General features: G+C 35.9%; 1 protein-coding gene across 1 annotated transcript; it reads right to left on the bottom strand.

Moving 5' to 3' along the window:
• Nucleotides 1–12,781: 12,781 nt before the first annotated feature.
• SLITRK1 (SLIT and NTRK like family member 1) lies at nucleotides 12,782–14,872 on the bottom strand. The gene has a single exon (XM_042904327.1). The coding sequence runs from the start codon at nucleotides 14,870–14,872 to the stop codon at nucleotides 12,782–12,784; it is 2,091 nt and encodes a 696-aa protein (XP_042760261.1).
• Nucleotides 14,873–25,211: the final 10,339 nt, after the last annotated feature.

Below are 25,211 nucleotides of genomic sequence, written 5' to 3' on the forward strand. Positions count from 1 at the left end.
TTCTGAAAAAAACAAATGAATAAACAAAGGATGGTAGGTGACAGAAGGGTAGTGACTTCTGAGGTCAATAAGTGTGAGAAATATTACATACATACATTTCTCACAGAGATTCAGAGTATTTCTTGAAATCAGTTAAGTCCTATAGTAAAGATGATTACTTAAGTTATATATATAGTGCGGTATTTCTCTAAATTTTAAAGTCAAGAAATCATTTTTAGAGGCCACAGTGTGTGTGTTTTTTTTTTAATATCTCCTGGACCTTTAGGATCATGGAACACAGTTCCATAAATAACAGAGTCAACACAGATTCTATTGGAAGTAATTCATGGGAGGAAAACATGTTTCCTATCCTAAGCAAATGTATTCTGACATTTTAGCCTGCTTCATTTTTGGCATTGGAAGGTGGAATGAATTGCCTTTCAAAATGATGGCATGGATTATTAGTACTCTCATAGTAGCAACAATATTATATTAAAGATTCATTCACAGACAGCTGTTATTCCAAGCAAAAAGATCTGTGGTCCCTGGTATATAACTAATACAGAGTCTTCAAACCCAAATATAATAGTTACTCCAATTCTGTAACTGACTCTGGTGGAGAATTTTCCTTATACAAACACTAGTCTAAATTCCCTTTCCAGTTCTATTGGACACCTTGGGAGCCCCAAAAAGGCAAATTTGACCATTTTCATTTTCTGATATGATGGAGAAGCAATCGGATTTTTTTATTTAAATACTTTTTAAAGTGAGCTACACTTATGGTGAGCATAGCATAACATATAAACTTGTTAAATCAGTATGTTGTACACCTCAAACCAATGTATGTCAACTATACCTCAATTAAAAAAATAATAAAATGGGGTGCCTGGCTGGCTCAGTCAGTGAAGCATGCAAGTCTTGATTTCAAGGTTGTGAGTTCAAGCCCCACACTGAATGTAGAGATTACTTAAAAGAATAATAATAATGATAAAATAAAATAAAATGCATAAAGCATGTTACCTGGTTCCACAGCATATCTTATTTGTATGTATTTAGAAGCACCATGACACATTCATCCTGCCAAACATCCTTGTTGAAATGCTAGTATTAGAAATGCATTTATTTGTTACCATACTGCTATTAAATATTTTTAAATATCCTACCTCTTGCAGAGAGTTGTCATATTAATCAATTTTGTCATATCCACGTGCCATTTAGCTTGTTTTTGTTTTGTTTTTTTCTTTTCCTTCTGCGTATTGGCTAAAATCAGCTACTATGTAGAAACTTAAACGAAGCTTAGGAATTGAAGGCCAAATGTAAGACAAATGAAATTTTAGAATGTCAGTTACTGTCCAGTAATTGAGCAAGTTGGGAAGAGGGGGTAAATTTAATTGTGTCAAATTAATTATATATATGTGTGTGTGTGTGTGTGTGTGTGTGTGTACTTTGAGGTGGGCGTGGAATGGAGAGATACAATAAAATATCATTATAAGCCTGTAATCCCAGGAAAAACAACAACATGTATGTCAGAAAAATGCAACAGGAGATTGGATTGGATAGACACTGATAATTTCTCATCAAATACCCAGTTGTGCAGTTAAAATGCATTTGTTTTAAAGTCCCTCTGATCTGGCTTTGCATTTTGGCTCTGCACTGAGTAGTATTCTCCCAGGCAAGTTGCTTTCTAATCCTCAGATTCTCTATTTGAAAAATAGTGATTTTAAAAACTGACCTACTAGTTGTAATTGTTTTGAGGATTATGTAAAATTATTTATGCAATAGAGAATCACGATTAATAGCTAATGCTTTCTGAAAGTTCCTAATGTATCGAAACTTCTTTTAAGCACTTTAACTGTATTAACACATTTAATATTCACGGCACTGCTATGAAGTAGGCACTAACATTGTCATTTACATTTTACAAGTGAGAAAATCGAGGAGCCATAAGGTTAATAACTTGGTCAAGTTCACACAGCTAGCCAGAGCTAGGATTAGAATTGATACAGTCTAATTCTAGAGATGGGACTCTTAACCACTCTAATAATTCTTGATCAAACACGATTACTTTATTGTCAGTCCTCTTCAGACATTATTTTATCCCTGGCCTACTGTTTTTTTTTAATTATTTAAATGTGTATTTATTTTTGAGAGAGAAAGTAAGAATATGAGCGGGGGAGGGTCAGAGAGAAAAGGAGACACAGAATTGGAAGCAGGCTCCAAGCTGTCAGCACAGAGCCCAACGCAGGGCTCAAACCATGAATGGCGAAAACATGACCTGAGTTGAAGTCGGACGCTTAACCAACTGAGCCACCCAAGTGCCCCTATCCCTGGCCTATTTTATACACATTTATAATTATAAATTGATGACATTCCCTGACATAATTTAAAACATAAAACACTGAATGGAAAAAAAAAAGTTAGACAAATGCCCTGTATAATTTTGAAAATCTTACACAATTTTCATAGAGCAAAACAATTGGAAATATTATAATGACTATATAATAAAAACTTTATTTGAGCTTTATTAGAGGAATTTAGAGCTAATCTGGTTCAGGAATTCAAAAACTACCTTCCATAGGCCAGATCAGTTCTGCTTTCTGTTTTTATGCCACATGTGATGTTTTTACATTCTTAAGTAGTTGAAAAAAATGGTATTTATAACATATAAAAATTATATAAAATTCAAATTTCCATGTGTGAAGAAAGTTTTAAATTTTGTCAACACATACTTTTGGAAATTTGTTTCCTCTCTTCTTTTAATATATATATACACACACATATATATAATATGTAATACACACACATATTTAATATATAATATGTCTATAATGTCCTAGATTTGCATCCAGTCCACAAAGCCTAAAATACTTATTATTAAGACCATTACAGAAAAAGTTTTTTTGATTTCTTTATTCCAGTCCAGCAGTCTCATTTCAGGGATGAATTAAGAGTCTTGCCTAAGATCACAGAGCTAGTTAGAGAATGACTTAATCCAGAATCCAGAGCTTCTGATTGTAGGTTCATTGTTGTTGACCCCATAAATGATCCCAAAGACTTTGAACTCTGTAGCACCGTAAGGGCGTGTTACGAGAATCTAAGCAGAGCTCTCAGTCAGCTTTTAACTTTCCTTTTGAAAATAAACTGAGTATTTACGACATGGCATCACACCTACACAGAAAGAACTGAAGCTACTAAAAGCCTTCTGATGAGGGGAAACTATCCTTGTACAATGTCTAAAATGAATATTTGAATTACAGCAGGACTACATTAAATGAAAGGTTATCACAATTTACTTAGAAAATTAAGTTCAATTACACTTAGAGGGTTAAGAATTAGAGACAGTTACTGATGGTGAGCTGAATGTACATGTGGACAAATTGTTCTATGAGGAAAACATGAAATATATTTTATTGTGCTGTCTCTTCAAGGGTTGGACTAAATGCCAAATGTGTTGTGGGAGGTTTTCAGAGATAATCTGATCATCGAGTTGCCCAAAAGTAAGGGTAAAAAGGAAACGTTCCTAAACGGAGTCCAACCTTTGACTACCAAGTAAGAATAGCCCAATCTTCATTTTTGTCTTATTATTGATTATGAAAGCTAATTTTCCTTTGCCAGAAATATTTTCTCTTGGAGGAAAAGAAAAAAATATCCTTTTGTAACTGATAATGGGTATGATTAGTTGCTACTTTCTTAGTCAGAAATATGCTTATTAAAGCAAAGACCTTAAGCATTTCAATTTAAAGTTTACATTGTACAATTAGGTCACAAGTTGTTTGTATCCTTTTCCAGACTATTTTTCTCCTGGTTTCAATTGATTTTCATAAGTGAACATTTTGCTAGGTTTTATGTATTGTCTTCTGGTTTGAGGGAAAATGTACAAATATTAAAGATATAACGTTTCATAACTTTCCCACATCAGTTGTCTCTAAAATCAACTTTATACTCAATTTTGAGTAAATCTTCCCTGAATATAGATTATATATTCTGGTTAAACACAACCATGGGCTTAGGTTTTAATTCTATAAAATGGAGTCAATAAAAGACTAATGATGAATTCCAAGTCTGTATTTTCTCCCTAAACTACTCCAGAACGCCACAGTCCCATATCCAACAACGTACCTGGACTATGTAAATAGGCATCTCAAAGTTACCATGTTCCAAATCCAGCTCTGACACCTAATACTTGCTTCCTCCAGATTTCCCTTCTCAATAAAAGATACCACCATCAAATCGTTTGAAAAAGAAAACACACACACACTCACACGTGCACACACACACACACACACACACACGTACAAGTATTTTTTCTACCTTCACTAATGTCTGCTCCAATATGGAGTTCTGTTGACACCAAAAGATACCCCCCAGCTGTCCACTTCTGTCCATCTCCCCTCCTGCCTCTATTGTACAAGATATCATCATATTTATCCCAAACTCCAACAGCAGCTCCTTGCCTTCGTATAATTCATTCTCACTAAACAAGTCAAAATGGATATTTAAATATACCGCTTGAATCATAACACTTGGCTGCTTAAAACTCTCTGTTATACTTAAAATCCAAATACTTTGCTATGGCTTATAAGGCATTATCCATTTTCTGTCTCTCCAGTTTCAGCTCTGTCTGTGGTCAGATACCAGCCATTCTAGTCTTCTTTCTAGTCCTCAAACATTCCATGCACATTTTAAAATCAGGATGTTTTGTACTTGATGTTTTATTTGCCAGGATCTCTCAGCTCCAAATCTTCAAATGATTGTCTGTTACCATTTTCACTCAGTTCATGCATTATCTCAGATAGAACTTTCATGATCATCCTAAAGAAAAGAGATCATCAGCCCCTTCCCTATTTCATTTCATTCATGACTCTTCATTATTCAAATTTATCTTAACTGCTTTTTTTGTTTTGTTTTCTGTAATACCCTATAGAATGTAAATTCAAGTGAGCAGAAATCTAGTCTGTTTCCTTTAGATTTAGATCCTCTGTGTAAGTACCTGTCATATAGCTGGTAATCAGATGAATACATGAAATACATGTTGAATCAATCAAAGTAAAATTTCCATCATCCATAGTTGTTTTTCTTTTTTTGTTTTTGCTTTTGTTTTCTGAATTTGTCATGATTAAGATGTATCTCCCCAACACCAATGCAATGTTGCCTCCTTAAACAATTGTGTTAGTCTTGATGAATACACTATTATAAAGGCCGTGGTCAAAATATTTCTCAGTCATGGTTTAAAAACCAGCAAAATAAAGACTGAAATTACTCTTCTTTATATATGTCATACTAGCTTAAGATATTATGAACAAAAAACCCCTGACTTTATACAAGAAAATAACTGTTTCCAATTTGTTCATTTGATTACTCATCAAGTATGTAAATTGGGCTTTCAGAGATGGAAATCTAACAGGCACCATATTAGCTATCCATGTAAAAATGCTGGAAAACATGTTCTATGTTAATAAAAAAACTTGTGGTATAAATAGTTTTGGGCTAGCCAAAAGTGATGTCACACTTATGCAAATAATGTTCAAAAGGGCTCTGATCTGACTTTCCTCTTAATTTGATGTTATAAATTTTAAGTTGTAATAGTAACATGACATTCCATGTAATTCATTTCTTGGGGAATATTGCTGCTTCCAGCTGTTAGTTTCTTGGCTCCAAGTCTTATTCCTCATAACATTACACCATAAGATGTAATACCCTCCTGGAACACCCTGCTTGTTATGTCTTAATGTCTAATTATACCAAATACCATCTGTGACATGAAATTCGATTGTTAAAGAAATGACCATTTTAGTGAAAAATACAAATGTCATAAAACCAAAGTTTTGCTGAAAAATAACAAAATATAACATTTTCTGACTCCAATAATAATAATAATAAACTCTCATTAAAGCATATATTACGACACCAGAAAACATTTACTCATTCAGGAAACAGAGGTATTAACAGCATTAAACCCTTTGCTGTGTAATTTCATTTCTTTAGATTTATCTGATAATGAAGTAAACTAATTTAGATTCATTATTTAGGAACCCTGAAAAGTTCACTAACATTAATTTACAATTCTGTGATGACAAATGGTACTTAACCATTTTCTGTATAAGCTACCAAAACACAAACTGGTGCTAAATATATCCAATTAGATAAAGTTAACTGGACTCGGAACTGAATCAGATTAGCTATAGAAATTATGTAACTGAACAGAAATTAGCAAATGATTATTATATGATACCATTTCATATATTATACAACAAAATATTTTAGATATAATAATTTAGTCACGTAGGATTACTTGTAACTATAAAAATAATTATTTTAATAAATAAAAATGCCTGAACTAAAACATGTGGATTCTACTATAGTGTATAGGCAATGACATTGTTTTAAATTCATTCACTATTTTGCAATCTTATTATTTTATGGCAGTGGTACAAAGTTCTTTGTGTGTGCATATATATATTATATATATAATATATATTAATATTCAAATCATATTGCTATTATAATAATGAGCATTACTTTCTCATATCATGTACAGTTCAAAAACGTTAAAAAGATCTTGATTTAAAAGAGGAAAGTATACAATAAATATCACAGAGTCTGGTAAGAGCTATTATTGTTTATGGTAACAGTGGCCCTTTACACTCATCTCCCTTTCCTGGGAGGCACAGACTGCTTCTCTGATAGCAGTATGGATTAGCCATTTATCATCTATATTTGAGGCACTTCTCATTTTTCACTATATATTGACTTTTTCTATCGATATGCTGCAGCTAAACATGTTTCCTTCCTGTATTCTTCTGCCAAGAAATGAAATGGAATTAGAAGCAAAGGGAATAAGGCATAGAAGCAAGTAAATGTATGATTTTGCTTACTGCTTCCTGCATGTTAAACCTTTGGACTATACTACTAAGTAACTGAATATTAGCTTTCAGTAAACAACACATAGCTATGGGATTATTAGCTTTACAGCACAATTATAAAAGAATATTAATATTTTATTAAAGTGACTAATCTATTTTATGTATATAAACAACACAAATCAAAGCTAAGAACCAAGGACAACTATTCTGAAATTCTTATGATATCATAAAATACCTTATTAAATTTCCTAAACTTATTTGATTTCTCAAACAATTAAAATTAAAAAATGATCATTCACTTATGGTAAAATCGCTTTGTTTCTTTTTAGAATGATTAGATAAAAAACTCGTAACTGAAGTTACAAAATTGCAGACATTATTCCCATTTTACAGAAAAAGAAATAAACTAGCAGATAATTAAAGTACTGCTTTCATTTAAAAATATCATTTTAAGATTTTCAACTATTTGCATAACAACTAATAAAGCTGATGTGACCGTTGCACTTTTCCAAATGGCTAAAAACCTAAACCACTTCAAAGAAAGAAACACAAAATTTTCTAGTAGTATTCTAAAGGGCGCCTGGGTGGCTCAGTTGTCTGAGCCAATGGTGTACCATTCTACAATTACAAGGATGGATATAGTTCAGCTTTGTAGGTTGTAAACTCCTTGAGGTGAGAAGTGCCTTTTTCTCTTTTCCCAAAAGAGTTTTCCCAGTATTTTTCATGTAGCAATTGCCCAATTAATGTTGCCAATTGAATATTTAGGTTCTTACTCATTCAAAATTCTTTAAACTATTAGATAATTCTTTTCTTGCAAACCTCAGGCAAAGTTCAAGTTGGAAATATAATTATATTTCAAGTATGTGATATAGCATATATTTAACAAATAAATGGATGGGAAAGAGTAATTAATTAGATAATTGAGGTCTAAGCCATATACTGTAATTGCTGATCAATTGAGGCCAAAGAGTTATATTGGGCTTCAATAATCAAAGATGATTTCTTCAGTGGTTCATTTCATTATAAAATTTTAGTTCTAAATACTTAATCTGTTTTTTTTTTTTTTCTTAATGATTCAATTTTTTTGACAGCAATTTTGGGTTACAGCAGAGTCAATACTGGTTCAGATTTCAGGATTGCTGTTTTTAACATGTGTTTTCATGGAACCATTTAGTGCTATATCTTTAGGTTTTGATACCAAGAAGGAAGTCCTGAATGTCCTGTGTATTACTTTTTATAACAACAATAATAATATTTTTGGTAAATTTTTATGAAGAAGAAAATGTCAGGGGATTACATGAAAAATTTATTTTTAGTCTTCTTCTTATTTTTATGGTTCAGGGCCAAACTGAAGCAAATCCTATACATTAAAAATCTTGAGTATACATTTCTTATATCTACTGATACCATAGAGAGTTTATCTTTTATAAATTAAATAATATGTTGCATTTGAATAATACCTACTAAAATGAAATCTTAATCACAGTTTATATTTCCATTTTTCTTCAAATAAGCTTATATATTAAAAAAATAGTATTGGGGCGTCTGGGTGGCTCAGTCGGTTAAGAGGCGGACTTCGGCTCAGGTCATGATCTAGCGGTCCGTGCGTTCAAGCCCTGCGTCGGGCTCTGTGCTGACAGCTCAGAGCCCAGAGCCTGTTTCAGATTCTGTGTCTCCCTCTCTCTGACCCTCCCCCGTTAATGCTCTGTCTCTCTCTGTCTCAAAAATAAATAAACGTTAAAAAAATTAAAAAAATGGTATTTATAAATTAGCGAGCAAAAGAGCTGAATTAGAAACCACTCTACTTAATATTCTACCAACACATTAAAAACACACACTTCCTGTGTTCACCCTTGCAAATTTACCCATCTCTCTGTACATACCAAATAACACTTATTAGCAACCTGGAAAAAGCTAAATTAACAAACTGTCCTTGGAATTACCAATATAATTTTTAACACATTAAAATGCTTGATAATTCTAATTACATCTGACATAAAAACTATTAAGAAAGAGAATCCTGTTATGTTAATGTTAGATCAGCTATTCCAGCTTCCTCTGAGTAAACATGTAAAAATGGTTAAACAATAAATTTCTATGGCAACAACTTAAATTCTAGGATATTCTTAGTTACAGCAGCAACCACAGAAGCTACTACTTTCTTTAAAGCAATGGAACTAAACAACATACCTCCTTTTTTCCTCCTTTTCCATCTGGCATAACTAAAATCTCTTACTTTGATGAATTAAATATGATTTAATTGGAAACAAGATATCTAAACTAATGCACATGGCAGCTAGTTATATGAACATTTTATATAAAGGCAACAACAATAAGGTAGGCACTTGTAAATGAAAGTTATGTGCTAAGACCATATGTATTATGTATCCTGAAAACTAAACTAATACATAATATATATTACCTTAAACCAAAACTAACATATATGGTTATATATTAGCTTATATATATAATTGCAATAGAGATACTTTATCAAAATAAAAAATTCTCTAAATAATGAATGTTCTTTTACATTAAATCATTGAATACCTTTTCTACATGGATTTTTAACATATATTAGTGTTTATTAAAATATTTGATAATTCTAATATTTTTAGAACCAATAAATAGAAAATTTAATGATTTTAATTTGTATAATTGATAAATGCATATAGCAATTCATCTTTTTTCTTTTATGTTGCCTTTTTATACAATCTTGGACAACACACTAAAGTTATCTCCTCTAAATGTAGGGCAATTTTCTTTTGCTGCAAGGCATATTGGAAATATAAAGAGCTACCTATACATACTCAGTTAAGGAGATACAACTTGGGTTTTTGACTTGTTATAAAGTATTTCTACAGCTCTGTGTATTTTTTTAAGGATACTCTTCTTTAAGAGTTTATCCTGCTAAATATATATGACCATTCCATTCAAACAATGAGGTTTGGTAGGGCAAAGAAAATTGAGTTTAAATACCACTTCAGTATCTACCAGTTATGATCTGAGTTATCGCTTACTCTCCTCAATTTTCTCATCAGTATAATGGAAATAGCAATATTGTGAGACATTATCACAATATTTGTCAAATGTATTTGTGAGGGTTAAATTAAATAATTATGTAAACTATTTAGCACATGGCTGGCTCACTCAAAGATGTTAAAGCAGTATTTAAAAACTGTTTACTCTTTAAACTTGCTCTATATCATAATTTATTTTTAATTAGTATGAACAAAAGTTCTTGCCCCAGTGAAGACCTTCTAGGAGAAGTTCTAGATTCCTGACTTAGACTAATCATGTATTAGTTTTAAACATTACTATCATGCTTCACTAGATATCTTTTAATATCACTTCCCACCAGAGATGTAGAATATCTACATTTAAGGTCATAATATTGCTGAGTATACGACTCTTCCCCTCCTCTCCAACTTTTCCATTACAAATAAATCTATTGATTGCTTACAGGGAACCCAGTTGTACTCTCCAAAAAAAGAATTCAGTCCTTCATAAGAAAAAATAAATAAATAAACAGCCCATAATATTTGTCAGAGGATAGTAGGTTACAATTTTATCACTATGAAATGCAGTCCACAAACAAAAGAATCAAGAGAGGAAATGATGAATGGCCTTAGGTATAGTCATAGTTTATAATAAAGATTTTATTTAAAAACTGTTAAAATAAATAATACATACTCTAGAACATCACTGTTCTGGGAAATTACTTCTCTTTAGAATATGAGCTCTAGAAGGCAAATCTTACTACTACTGCTCTGGGAGTTTTCATTAGCTGATTTACAATCATATATATATAATCATATATATATATATATATATATATATATATATATATATATATATAATTTAAATCTGTGGTCTGCAGTCTTTTAATACACTTCTCCAAGGTGGATATGTGGTGGAATGCAGACCCCCATCAATATGTGTAGTTTTGCTTGCTTTTTGTCCCTTAACTGCTGATAAAATAGACTGCTTAGAAATCCCAGAGGGATATGATTGAGGCCAGGTTACACTGGCTCATAAAATTCAAACAGTTCAATGCTTTTCTTGTTAATTACTAGGCCACAACTAGAAATCCGAACGATGGGAGAGAAACACTTCTTTAGGATAATGATTGATTTTCATAAAGATGAGTGCTTTAACAAATTTCAGTATGCAGTTGTTGGGGCGGGGAGGGTGGGTGGGCACTAATTAGTTTTACCGTTTTCAGCAGATGTTGAATTCAAAACGCCAGCAGCATCTCAAATGCCAGTCATTAGGGCTGTCTTTCATCGAAGAGTGCTGACCAATGAAATCTCCACTCTGTTTAATGAGACCGATCTAGGCAGAGTCAATTAAATCAAATCTCTACTAACATCCTTAATATATCTGCAGTGTGTGCAGCAGCAGCAGAAGCAGCAGCGAGGGATTTCCAGTATTAATAAAGGGATTCACTGCCGCATAAGGAGAAGGGGAAAAAGGGGCGGAGGGAGGGAGGGTGTGTTGGGGAAGACCTTGCTTTACAGACTGGGGAGAGCTGGAAAAAGCCCGGGTGCGGATGGAGGAGGAGGGGAGCTACGTAAAGGATGAAAAGCTAAGTAAAACGCTTAAAGAGCCTTGATGTAGTTCTAGAAGGGATCCACCCCCAACCGTCCCCCTCCCCCGTCCCTTCCACCGCAAATCCAATTTACCAGTTGCAAACATGAAGCTGGAAAAATGTAAGGACCCAGAGTTGAAAACATTTTCACTTTAATACTGAAAAAATATGCCATTATAAAATCCTCGAATAGAATTAGTAAGTTTCACGTGCTTCCTCGGTTCTTTTTTCCTACTTTATAAGTAAGATTTACACCAGCACAGAATTGCTACCATAAGATCGCAGCCTAAGCACTAGAATGACATTAATTGGTCATGCTTAACTGCCTCAAAATCTTTTTTTTTTTAATAATTACACTGATACTATAATAGAAATCATGGGTACTTATTTTACATTCAGATGAAAGGCATTATTGGATATGTATAGAAAAATATTCCCCCTCAAAAAAAAAATTAAAACATCACCATCAAAATAAAAGAAAGAACCCAAAACAACCCCTAAAAACTCCGCTCAACAAAATACATTTTTAACTCATAAAATGGACCGATGATTAGCCATGCAAATGTCTTAAATAAAACCTTTACATTTTTTTTTTTTCACAGTAAACGTACGTACGCTCTGAACTGCCTACCGATCACAAATAATGGCGAAATGGCACTTTCTGATTATACTGTGTTTTGTTTATAGAAAGTTTGATACGATGGGACTTATCAGGTAAGAGGGTGGGTGCTGTGAACGTGACGCCGTCTCCAGTCGCCGAGGAGGGCAGCGTCCCTGGAGCGCGTGGATTCCATGCGAGCCATGCAGCACTTTTTGTTTTTGTCAGAAGTCAAAGTTATTTATTTACAATACATTCATGCCTTCGTGCAACTGCCCGTCCCTGCATAGCCAACAGGGAGCCATCACGCCCCCCCCTCCTCACGGGGCTAATCCACAGGGGGAAAAATAGATATCTATCTCTCTATATAGATGTGGGGTACACGTATATATGTATAGGACCGCAGCAGACATCCCGGTCAGCCCCAACGCAGAGGGCTAGTTCTTCGAGCAGGGCCCCTGCTGGGTTTTATCAAAAGGAGCTCGCTGCAAAGAGCGATTTGGCAGCGCTCTCCCAGCTCACCACAGTCTGCTCTTTGTTTCCAGAAGGGAGCTAAGGGGTCAAACCCTCTCAGCGGAGCGAGTTCACAGTTATTTATTTACTTATGTCCATAAAGCCTTGGGGCGCGCTGGACTTGGGTCTGGGCTCCTCTGACCCCTGGGATGCCAGCCGGGTAGGGGATTGGTGGGGTGGGGGGGGGGGGGGAGGGGGCGCATAGCCTTCCCGCTCCCCTGCTCTACCCGGGTTGGGGTCTTAGTCTGAGAGTGAGTGGGAGCCACAGTCATATACTCTGTGGGCCCCATCTGCGTTGTAAGGCCCATTGTGCCAGTAGGAAGAGTCACAGACTGTCTGTAGGGAATTAATTTCGGACGCCGAGGAGTTGGCGTCCCTTCTCTTAGATCGTTTTCTATTCCTCAGGATAAACACGAGCATGCCCACTACAGTGAAGGCGGAGGTGACAAACACCAGCAGCAGTCCCGGGACCAACACCGAGATGGACACCCTGCTGGTGTCTAGATAGGAGTTGGAGTGCGTCCCGGTCTCCGCCAACCCAGTGCTGTTTTTACTGTGCGAAGTTAGCGTGGGCGAGATCCTCGCGTACAGCTGGGGGCAGATCTCGTCATTGGAGAGGAGCATGAAATCCTTCCTAAAGAAGTTCACCGGCGTCTCACACTTGAGGTCGCTCATCAGCACTTCGGAACCCAGGCGTTCTGCCCATTGCTTAAAAGGCACAATGGTGCAGGAACACTCCCAAGGGTTTCCGTGCAGGTCTATCTGGATGATGGAGGTTAACTGGTCCAGTACCCCTGCCACTGGAAGGTACATGAAATAATTGTTGTGCAGACTGAGCTTAGAGAGCGAGACCCCAGCGAACACGTCCACGGGTAGGGACCTCAGCAAGTTGTTGTTGAGAATGAGGATCCTTAGTTTGGGCATGGCATTGAAGGTGCCAGGAAGGATGAGCTGGATTGCATTGTACTCCACGTTCAGATACTCGAGGTTTTGCAGCCCGGCGAATTTCTCCCGGGACAGAGTGTCCAGGTAATTGCTATCCATATACAGCCACCTGAGGTCCAAAAGGTTCTTAAAAGTGTTGTTCTCTACGGTGGCAATGTTGTTGTTGCCGAGGTCTAACAGAATGAGATTCTTGTAATCCACAAAGTGCGATTTTCGGATGCTATGTATCTTGTTATCTCGAAGGAAAAGCTCCTGCACATTGGAAAGCTTGGGCTTCAAATCAGCCAAGCTGCTCACGTTCCGGTTGTTGCAGTTCATCTTTAAACCCGACCCTGGGATGTGGTCGCAGCTGCAGCCCCCAGGGCAAGGCAAGCCATTGGTTTGGGGCTTGTTTCTGGCGCCTCCGGTCGCTATCGCAGCAGTGGGTCTTATTTTGATCTGCCAGTTGCCTGGGATCTTTGTACCTCCGTTTGGAGCAGACCCTGGGGTGGCATGATCCTCTTGCCCATTTGTCTTGAAAGGAGTTGGCAGGGGTCCAGGAGCGAAGGTCTCTTCTTGGGCAGGGGGCGCCGGGAGACTGGAATCCACTCTGTTTTTCAAAGGACACAAGTCCTGTTCCGTGGTTTCATTGAGGTCTTTCCCCTGCAGTCTGGTGGGGGCTTCACAGACAACTCGGCCGATCAGAGCATTTTTGGGAATGTTTTCCAGCCATTCTTTCAGGGAGAGGAGATCACAGGTGCAGTCCCACGGGTTATCCTCTAGCAGGATCTCAGCAATGCCAGGGATTTGCTCCAAGACCTCCTCATAGGGCAGCGTTTTCAGCCTGTTTCCCCGGAGGTCGAGGTGGGTGATGGGCACATACTGGAACACGTTGGCAGGTAGGGTGCTGATGAGATTGTCATTTAAAATGAGTACCTCCAGCTTGTTCAAGTCCTGGAAGGCCCCCGGGTCTATATCCCGTAATAAATTAAAATCGGCCTGGAGGTATTCCAGATCGTCCAGACCCAGAAAAGTCTGCTTTCGAAAAGATTTGATCTTGTTGTTGTTGATGTGCAGCCTTTTCACCAGCTGCAGCCCCAGAAAAGCCCCAGGAACGATTTCATGCAAGCCATTGTTTTCCATGTGCAAACTAACCGCATTATAAAAGTTAGCAAACTCATTAGGGAAAAGTCGAGTGAGGGAATTACCATGCAGAAATAGATGGTAAAACTGGGAAGTCGGGGCGGTGAAACGCTGCAGACTTGTAAAGCCCTTTTTTTCACAGTCTACGTGCAGGTCCCCTTCTATCTCATTGCAGGAACAGATCTTCTCTTTACAAACGTCCCCTGTAACGTTTCCAGCGGCAAAACAAAGAGACGTCTCCAGCAACAGAATCCAAAGCAGCATTTTTAAAGCGAGCAATTCATCCCCGATCTCATCACAAAGTAACAGCGACCATCCTGCTCGCCACAGACACAATTCAAGTTCATTTAGTGCTCCAATGTCCGAACCCAGGGAAGGAGAAGAAAAGGGTTTGGGGGGGTGGGGGTGGATTCCTTCCTCCCTAACCCCCCCGCACTGCAACAACCCAGGCGCCAGTCAATAATTATATCCACAAACTATCCAGGCACGTAGTGCAAGGCAAGCAAAAAAGAAACAAAAAGAAACAAGAAGAAGAAGAAGAAGAAGAAGAAGAAGAAGAAGAAGAAGAAAGAGAAGGAAAGAAAAGTAGAAAAAATAACCCCACTCTCCCTCAACCTTTTAAAAATTACCAAAAGAAGTTAAATATATACATATAAATTAAAAATACACCCTTACAGAATCTGATCTAGTGGTCCTCACTAATCAGGAAGGGAACAATGCTAGTAATTAGAAGCAAGTGCATGTTAGAGAAACAAGCAGAGGGTTTGCAGCGTAGTACAGGCGCACTGCCTGTGCATGGCTGTGCGTCGGACTGACCTTGCCTCTCTGATACAAAGCAGGGTTTTCGGCGGCTTCTGTAGCTGAGGCGGCTGATGGAGTTCTTGCTGTGGTTGCAGGTTGCCCAGAAGTCCCCCCGAGGTGCTGTCCAGTCCCCCCGGTGCTGAAATCACGCCCGACCGAAAGGACTCACGCTGCCGAGCCAATGGCGCTGGAAAATTTCCGCAATCGCTGCGTTTTGTGGCTGTCCATCCTTTTCCTTTCCTCCCTTTCGGTCCTCTTCAGCCGTTTTTTCTGGGCTCCAGCTCTCGGTTACTAGCTCTTCTTTTCTTTTTCTCCTCTTTATTCTGCTCTTTCGGAATTACGTGGAGGGGGCGGAGGGCGGGGGGCGAGTTGTCTGAGGGAGGGAGAGAGCGCGAGAATGGGGAGGGGGTAGAAGAGAGTTGCTAAGAAGCTCTGCTTGTTCCAGCCTGGTGCACTCTGAAAGATCTGACACCCTCTGCTGATCTGCAGTAGCAAAAATCCATCTGGTGAGGGAATGCTGAAGGAAAAAAAAAAAAAAAATCAATCCACGTACAGGGCAAGCGTTAAAAATGTGGGCATTAAAGGCTGTCGATCCAGATAGACGCTTATTTTAAATGGATTATTTAATTCTTTTTTGCGTGCTGAAAACTTTACCCTTTCCTTTCCTTAACGACCTCACAGCCCCCACTGGCTCCAGCGTTTGGAAAGGAGTGCTTTTAAAACATTTATTTCCCAATGGCTTGAATAAAATTAGTGTCAGGGTGTCAAGCGAACAGCAATTTGAGGTAATTATACTGCACGCCATTTTCATCGGTGCTTTAAATGCATTTCTTCCGTCTCTGCAGTACAATGTTTTATGCTATTTGATGTCTTTGAAACCTTTTTTTTTTTTTTTTTTGGCTATGTTTAAAGTGATTATTTGGAACATATAATTGTATCATATATATTTTTTTAAATAATATACTTGGGTATGAATTTTTTGTTGCATGGATATAATTTAGGCACATACTTTTTCTTTTTTAAACTTGGTATAGAATTTTAGTCAATTTGGTTGTTGAGAGTTAGGTTTCTCTGATGATATTTCTTGAATGTTATTTAAGTCTGCAGGGTGAAAATACAATGCCTGCTTGCGTCTTTGATTCCAGACCCGAAAGCTTTCACAGAGAACCGGAAAAGGAGGGAGGGAGCAGGAAAAAATCCCAATATGATTCGTGAGTGCTCTTAAAAAACCACTGGCAGACTGGCACGCGCACCACACACACACACACACACACACACACACACACACGCACGCACTCACTCACTCACTCAGACCCACTCACAAAGTTTCCGAATTTGAACAGACGATTTTAAAACGCATACAAGTAAATAACCAGTTGCATTTTGAGGGAGAGAGAGGGGGAGTGGGGAAAGAGAGAGAGAGAGAGAGAGAGAGAGAGAGAGAAATCGCCGGTCTCTAAGGCCCTGTTCGAAGCTTCTCTGCAGGTAGCTAGCAGTTTCTCTTCTCTGGGTCACTGGTGCTAGTGGAGCTTGGCTAGGGCTTTTCTCAGAGAAGGAATCTCCGGTTCCTCAAACTTAGATGGAGCTTATAAAAACCAAGTTCTACAAACACCCGAGAGGTGAGAAATGGTGAGAGACTGCTGCTTGTCAGCTGTTCTGCTGACTTTTCTTATTAGTGTCAAAACCTTTTCAGTGAATGCATTTTTAAAATTGTGCACATTTTAGGGTTTGAATTTACAGGACATGATGGTGATGATGATGATGATGCCCTTTCTTCAGTCTAAGTAGAAATATGTTTACATCAGTTTCCCTTTCAACTATGTGTTATGCAATTGGATAGCTGTTAATATGCCTGCTAATAATCTGAATAAAAGATCCAATATTCAAGGATGTGTGCATTTTGAAAAGACTGGAGAGTCAAAGAATTCCGGGAAGGACTAGAGATAGGGAAATTCAGAGAAGAGTAGAGGAAAATTTTTTCTTGGGTCCAGAAGCTAATTCTTTGGGGGAGGCAGTTTTCGTATCTATAGACAAAATTTTCATATAATCAAATGTATTGTCTTCTGGTGAAATTCAGCCGGAGAGCATGGATGAAGGTTCAGTGTGTGTGTGTGTGTGTGTGTGTGTGAGAGAGAGAGAGAGAGAGAGAGAGACAGAGAGAGATAGGCTGAGAGAGAGGGGAGGCCTTTTTTTAGACAACCTATTACACTTCTAAAACAATTCCCTTCCTATTTAATTTAACCCATTACCACATGTAGAAAGAGAAAACGCTTAATCTGAAACCATTTCACTGAAAAAATGCTATGCAGTAGAGCTGCAGAAGTGCTGGAGGAGTTATACTGAAGAGAAGGATATTTCTGTATCTTTGTAACAGGACTCAGGTCTGAAACTTCTTAGCCCCAGAAAACACCCTGTGAAAGGCAGCCTCTTTCAGTGTCTGTGATTGATAGGGGTAAGTAGGCTCTGAAGGGGAGACAGAAAAATGCTGTCTGTTTAGGAAGAAAAGTATTGATGGTAATCATCTAAAATCACACTTTTTCACTTAATTAGTTACTTGTTTATTCAACTTGCTGAATAAACTCTTTATATGAAGAGACCGAAAGAACATATTTCAGTTGATTTTAAATGAACAGAATTGAGGTAGCAAGCAATTGATATTCACATTTCACCCCTCCCCCACCCATTAAATTCTCTCTCTCTTCCTTGATTGCTTCTTGCCTCTCAAAGCACCAGTCACATTAGAAAATTTACAATCAGGGTTTTCCTACTTAGACACATTACAATTTGAAGGGGGGAGTTACCCTCCTCAAATAGTTTATTATGTCTGTACTCTAAGAAAAGGTGTGTGGTAGTGTCAGATGAGCAACCAAATCAGAAGAAAATATTAGGGAATATTACCTAGATGAAGATATTCAATATAAAGTTGCAAGCTAACAACACAGATACACACATGTAGTTCCTTTGAAAATGCACCCTCATTAATTAGCCAAAAAATTTTTCTTAAAAATATTATTGTCCTAAAAATTCATTTCAGAGAAATAAATCAGTCCAGGAAAGCACTCCCATCCCTCCAAAGATTAACTCTTCGAGTACAACAGTAAATTTCTTGGTGGGAAATTAAAAAAAATATGGCAATGTGTATGCGATCTAAACATTTCTAATGCCTTAGGGGAACATTTCTTAGGCATGAACTCTTTTTAAAAGGGTTCTACTGTATCTATTTGAGTTCAAGTGAACTACTTCAATTGCTTTGCCTCTCATAACAGATGATCTCAGGAGCCTGAGATAAAGGATACTCCAGATGATGATGAGAACTGATAATATTTGCTCAGGGCTGTAGTTTTGTTTCTGCGCTGTGGCTACAAGGATTTCAATTGTATCATTAAAAGTTCATGTTTTCTTATTCTTCTTCAACAGGTTCATCTCTTAAGTGACAAAAGCTAGATATACATATCACAAAATCATTATGATTAAAAATAGTTATCAGTTTATTATCTATTTCCCCAAGTGGCATCAAATTTCCAGATGTTTCCATGCATATGCATATTTAAGATGGAAGAATAGAATATATAACAAATATTAATTTAAAATATTAAATATCTTAAGATATTTAGTTTATTTATTCTGCACAATAATTTTAAAAGTATTCAGTTTTGATTTTTAATTAAAAAATTTTCTTAATGTTTATTTATTTTTCAGACAGAGAGAGACAGAGCATGAACGGAGGAGGGTCAGAGAGAGGGAGACACAGAATCTGAAACAGGCTCCAGGCTCTGAGCTGTCAGCACAGAGCCCAACGTGGGGCTGGAACAGGGACCGCAAAATCATGTCCTCAGCCGAAGTAGGCCGCTTAACCAACTGAGCCACCCAGGTGCCTCTGATTTTTAATTTTAAAGAAATACATTTTTATTTAAGAAATACAAAATCATATATAGGAAGTCCATCTTTAGTCTTCTCTCATCCATGATTTTTATTCCAGAGGAAACTACTGAAAACTTGTGTATAGTGAATTTAATATTGTTATTCTATTTTACAGATGCTTAAACCAAAACTGAGGAGTATTGAGTAATCTACCAAGATTGAATAATACCAGCTGACTTTGCCAGAGTTAACAAAACTACACCCTCATGAGCTAAACTTTTATTCCTACTTGTAAGTCCTTATTCGCTCTAAATCTGTTACTTCAGGTAAGCTCTCCATGGGTCAATTTCCTTACTAGCAAATTAATTCATTGAAGTTTGTGGAATTTTTGGTCGCTTCATGGTTTTTTTCCTGATTCCAAAATCTTTAAAAGTGATTTCAGAAAAATCCGAATGTCTCTTGCCTCCTTAGACTTTTTACATTTGGAGTTGGGATATTTTATTAATGTATTTGCATATTCACTTGGCCTTGAAACCAAGAATAAATGTAATAACCACTGTAGAATAGAATTCACTGGTGCTGACTTTAATCTACTACTATCCTTGCTATTTCACAAGATAAAGGAGTTGTTGGAATTCTTTCTTCTGTAACACAAATTGTAGACTAAGAGATGAGAACATAAATCAATTATACCTATAAACTAATATGCTTAGAATGTAAGATTTCCCTCTATTTCTCTATAGTTTCTTTTTATGTTTGTAAATAATTTTCTAGGAGTGGAATACCAAGATAATTATCACATTACATGACTTCTGAAGACAAAACCATAAAAGATATTTTTAAATTATTTTTTATAGTTGCTTTTCAAAATGTAGCTTTTATTTATAATGAAATAAACAGTAAACTAAGTAGGACACATAAAAATACTTTTACATTTTTACTTGTGACTTGACATCCTTTTTTCATGTTCATATTACTTTAAATTTTAAGCTGCTTTGAGTCACATGTTTGGCCATTTTCAAGTGGAACTGATGTTCTCATAAAGTCTCATTGTCTAGTAAAACTCATGTGAATCACTATTTTGGACATATTGGAGAGGACACTGATCAAAAACATAATTTATATGAAGGGAAATTGCTAATCAATTATTTTTAAAAATTTAACATAGATCACACAACCAAATGTTTGCCTGGAAAGGGTAACAGTTGACTTAGGTGTATACAATTGTCTCTTGAACAACCCCTTGCACAGTTGAAGATCCATGTATAACTTTTTACTCTCCCAACATTTAACTGTTAATAGTCTACTGTTGACAAGAAGGCTTACCGATAACATATATGGTCAGTTAACATATATTTTGTATATGATTATATACTGTATCTGACAGTAAAGTAAGCTAGAGAAAAGAAAATATTATTAAGAAGATCATAAAGAGGATAAAATACATTTATAGTATTGTGCTGTATCTATCAAACCTATTTTGTTCAAGGGTCAACTGTGCTACACTGTATTCTGTACTCTACTACCATGAATTAAGAACACATATTCCTCCAATTGTTTATATTAATGGGTGCCTAAGTATATAACTATTAAGAACTGTTAAAACACAAAATTCAACTGAATAAAATTTAAAGATTTTATTGGCTTTACTCAATGATTCATGAATTGGGCAGCTTTCTATCTAGCAGATAGTGAAGTGCTCCAAAGAGCTGTCCAAAATGAAAAAGACTTTTGTAGGCAGAAGGCAAGCATGAACAAGAAAGTTATACTAGCAAAAATCAGAGTGGTTGTGGCAAGGTCACTTTTCTTCAGAGCATGGAACGAGTTCTTAGAGCCAATTACCTCACTCATGCTGATTTAATATTCTACTTCTAGGAGAGCCAAAATGAATTAAGTATTAGTTTGGTGATGTGGGGTTTAGCATAAGCAACTCCATCTTGGGCCTGTTGTTTTGTTTTTAACAGAACTTATTTTACTTTTAAAAATTTGTAAGATACTGCAGATAATTACTCACAGAAGAGGAATTCTGTGTTACGTACAAATTACATATTACATTTTTAAGATAAAGCAATACATGTTACTAGTAGAGCTTTTGGAAAACACTGAAAACAACAGCAAAAATATAAAATAATATCTACTGCATTCCAACACCCAGAAATTAGTAAAAACATCCACACATATATTTTGCAATACACTTTTTGCACTTAACATTTATTCGTGAACATTGTTCACATTCCTTGTTATTAAACAATTATCCATCATTATATTATATTATATTATATTATATTATATTATATTATATTATATATATTTTATATATTATATTTTATATATTATATTTTATATATTATATTTTATATATTATATTTTATATATTATATTTTATATATTATATTTTATATATTACATTAGAGGCTGAATTCCTTTGTACGGCATAGAATAATTCATTGAATTAATTTCACATTGTTGGATATTTAGTTCTTACTAAAATTTTTGCTCTTATAAATAATGCTGCAAAGAACAACCTTGTGCTCAAATCACTATGAACATCATTATTTATCTTCTTATTATAGATTCCTAGAAGTAGAATTGCCAGGTCAAAGTGTAGGAATAATATTAAGACTTTTGATACAAATGGACAAGTTGCCTACACAAAAATTTTGCTAATTTATATTCTATCCATGGTAGATGAGATTTGCTATTTCCTTAAACCCCTGCCAACACTATTTGTTATTATTTAAAATATTTTCCAATCAGTTCAGTACTTTTAAAGTGAAGCCAAGCTGATCCATTTACTTAAGCAAATACTTTTCAATTTATGATTATTTATTGAGTACATTGTTTACCTTCTTCATTCCTGTTTAAGTATTAAGATATGGTTCAGCTTAAAATCACTTCTGTGACTTTCCAGACCAACCTATCTATGCATCTCAGGACCTTTCAGCTTAATGTATTCAGTAAAATAACTAATAAATTGTGTATTTTTTAAAAAAAATTATTTGTTTGTGGCATTGATTCCTCACTAAAATGTAATATTCTTGAAAGAATAAAATTCTTTTATATTTTTATATCAGTCATCTAGCAGAGCAATGGGCACATAATATGTGAGATGTATACTCTACCGGTGAAATAAGGCAGTAGGCAAGTTAGTGATAAATTGAATAGGACAGATCACAAGAGTTAGAAGCTCAGAGACAGGATTAATTCACAAACTAGTTACCTGAGGAAGTGATATGATCTGTGAATTTTTTAGGTACATTTTTAGGTTTCATGTTTTCCATGCATTATGTGCACTTTATACATTTTTCTTGTATTATCACGCAAGTATTTATGAATTTTTTTCCTCTAGAAAATGAGTTTCTAACCTACATTTTGTATATCCCATAAGAGTAGTATAGCACCATGGACCTAGTTGACAACCAATGAATGGGTGATGATGCTAATGATGGGGACACGTTGCTGCTTTTGCAAGAGGAAGTGGATTATGAAATTAGCTGTTGTGAATATAAAAGATCATGAAAGTCTATAGACCCAGTGAGGTTAACTTTTCAGGTTATTGACTGGATTTTTAAAAGGTGTGAAAACAAAACAAATGTATGAATACAAAAATATTATTTGCTATTCTGTTATTTTTTTTTCAGAGCTATGGCAAAATCTTAAAGATGCTAAGTTGTCTTTTGCCCCCTATTTTGTTTCTAAAATATTTTCTTTCTTTACCTTTCTCTTTGTCCCACTCATTATTATTTTGTTACATACATTACTATGTCTTCCTTGGGACTTATTTCAGGACAAAATTCGACTGTCTTTCAAGTGTTCATATGATGGCAAGATTATGTACCATTTAAAAATGTATTATACCCACATTCTTTTTCATCAGTTTTCAAAAACAAAGTGTTAAAATCATTTATTTCCTTTTACACACACACATGTACACTAGCCATACACAAACATGTATATACACTGTATGCACAATAAATCATAAAAAAACCTACTGTATGCAAAACACCAGAATGCCAAAACTGCAAGATGGACAAAGCTGCCACTTACATTTTCACTCTTGATTCTTAAATATACAATGTCTTGATCTAGAGAAATAAATGTCTAAAGGTAGAATTACATGCACTATTGCAGGCCAGGTAGAGATGCATTTAACAGAGGTGGATGCCTTGTTGTGATGACCATTACATTACATCGTGCAGATGGCTAGTGGCTAATCAGCTGATGAAAAAGGTCAACACCATCTCTTTTAGATTTGTCCACAAGCACTATATACTAGTAACTAATTTTGGTTTCGATATTATGGAGAATGGAAATCTTATAGGGCATTTAAATTGCCCAAGAAAAAAGAATTAAATATTATTTATTAAACTAGAAAACATGCTATTTTCTAATCAGTTGGAATTGGCAGTTCTTACATTTATGGTAACTATTAGGCTGTGAAAAAGCATTATCTCACATGAGCAGTTGCCTAGAGCAGTGAAAATAGCATGGGCTTTGGCATCAAACTCAGGAAATCATACTTTGTAGTACACTGGGCTTATGGGAGAATCTCTTACTCCGATCCTAATACCAGTCAATTTCCCACCTTTTGTCTTATTTGGAGATAAACCACATATAATATCATAAATGGTAAAACATTAGACACCCATTTTCCTAGTTCTTCTGGTGGCTAGGGCAGATCATATGACTTGGCTCATGTATCTGGATTTTGAAATTAGACTTAGTGACATGTGGCAAAGGAAACAGAAGGATTATCTCTGGCTATGGTAGCAACGGCAGCAATGAGAATATCCAACACAACTGTGGCAGGGGACTTCTCAGGGTCCAGGGCTGAGAAGGGAGTTGTTGAAAGCGTTTTGCTGCTGGTTCCAGCGCTGGCAGCACCATCCTCAGCAGAGGAATGTTATGGCCTAACTTCAACCATTTTGATTATGGGGAAACTTTTGCTCCTGTCCATGTACCCAACCTGGTTCTCTGATCTTTCCAGAGATTCTGGGAGCTACCCAGTTACCTTTTTCTAAATGGCTTCTCTGCTTGAGTAAATCAGGAAATCTGACTGATCTGAGTGGGAGTAAGGTGACTGACTTTACATCCATGTTTTCCCAGGAAAGTCCTGGTTTATGCTGGTTGTTTCCCCCCACCCCCAAATTTTACCAATCCTTTTTCTAATGCTAGTTTATCAAAGATAATTGTACAAGAAAGTAGGTAATTCGGGGCTACTTCTGAGACAATGATGGTTCAGGGTTTCTGAATATTGTAGTACAGACACAGCAGAACACAAATTCAAATTTTGTAATTGTTTGAAAACCCACAGTGCCACTTTGAAGGTGACACTGAGAAATAAGGCTTTATGCCCAGTTATCTGCTCAGTTTTAACTTTGTTGCTGTACAGTCATATACCTACTTGTTATATCTCCAGGAGCATCCTGGAAAGTAAGCTGATGTTGGCAGTTAGATTGCATGGCTTGAGTAATTCCCTTGAGGGACTTTTGTTATCATTTCTCATTTTACTGTGTCCCTGAAGTTAGGCTAACTAGCTACATTCCTGTTTCTTCTTGAACAAGCACCTCTATTATAGCCATTTATTAAACATACAATGCTTATACTCAGTTTCCAATTATTTCAAGCTGAAATTTGTATCTAAAGCACAGTGAGGTTTCCCTTTCCCAGAATATTTTGCTTTGTCCAAAAGCTTTGTCCTCTAAAACTATCATGAAGTCAAGGAAGTGATGTCATATCTTGTAGGTGATTTACATAAGTTAATAAACAAATATATGTACATGTACATATATACACACATATATAGGTACACATGCATATATATATTTTTTTTTTCAAGCGTGGTTTTCTATCTCAAGTTGGTATTTTCCCATTAGTATGATTTTTGGAAAAGCGACTAAATCTTATCATCATTTGTTTTTCTTTATTGAAAAACTTTATT

The sequence above is a fragment of the Panthera leo genome, chromosome A1 (assembly GCF_018350215.1).
Source record: "Panthera leo isolate Ple1 chromosome A1, P.leo_Ple1_pat1.1, whole genome shotgun sequence".
NCBI lineage: Eukaryota > Metazoa > Chordata > Mammalia > Carnivora > Felidae > Panthera > Panthera leo.

What these genes read in the sequence shown, in the direction of transcription:
- SLITRK1 (XM_042904327.1), bottom strand. Translation starts at nt 14,872, where the DNA reads ATGCTGCTTTGGATTCTGTTGCTGGAGACGTCTCTTTGTTTTGCCGCT.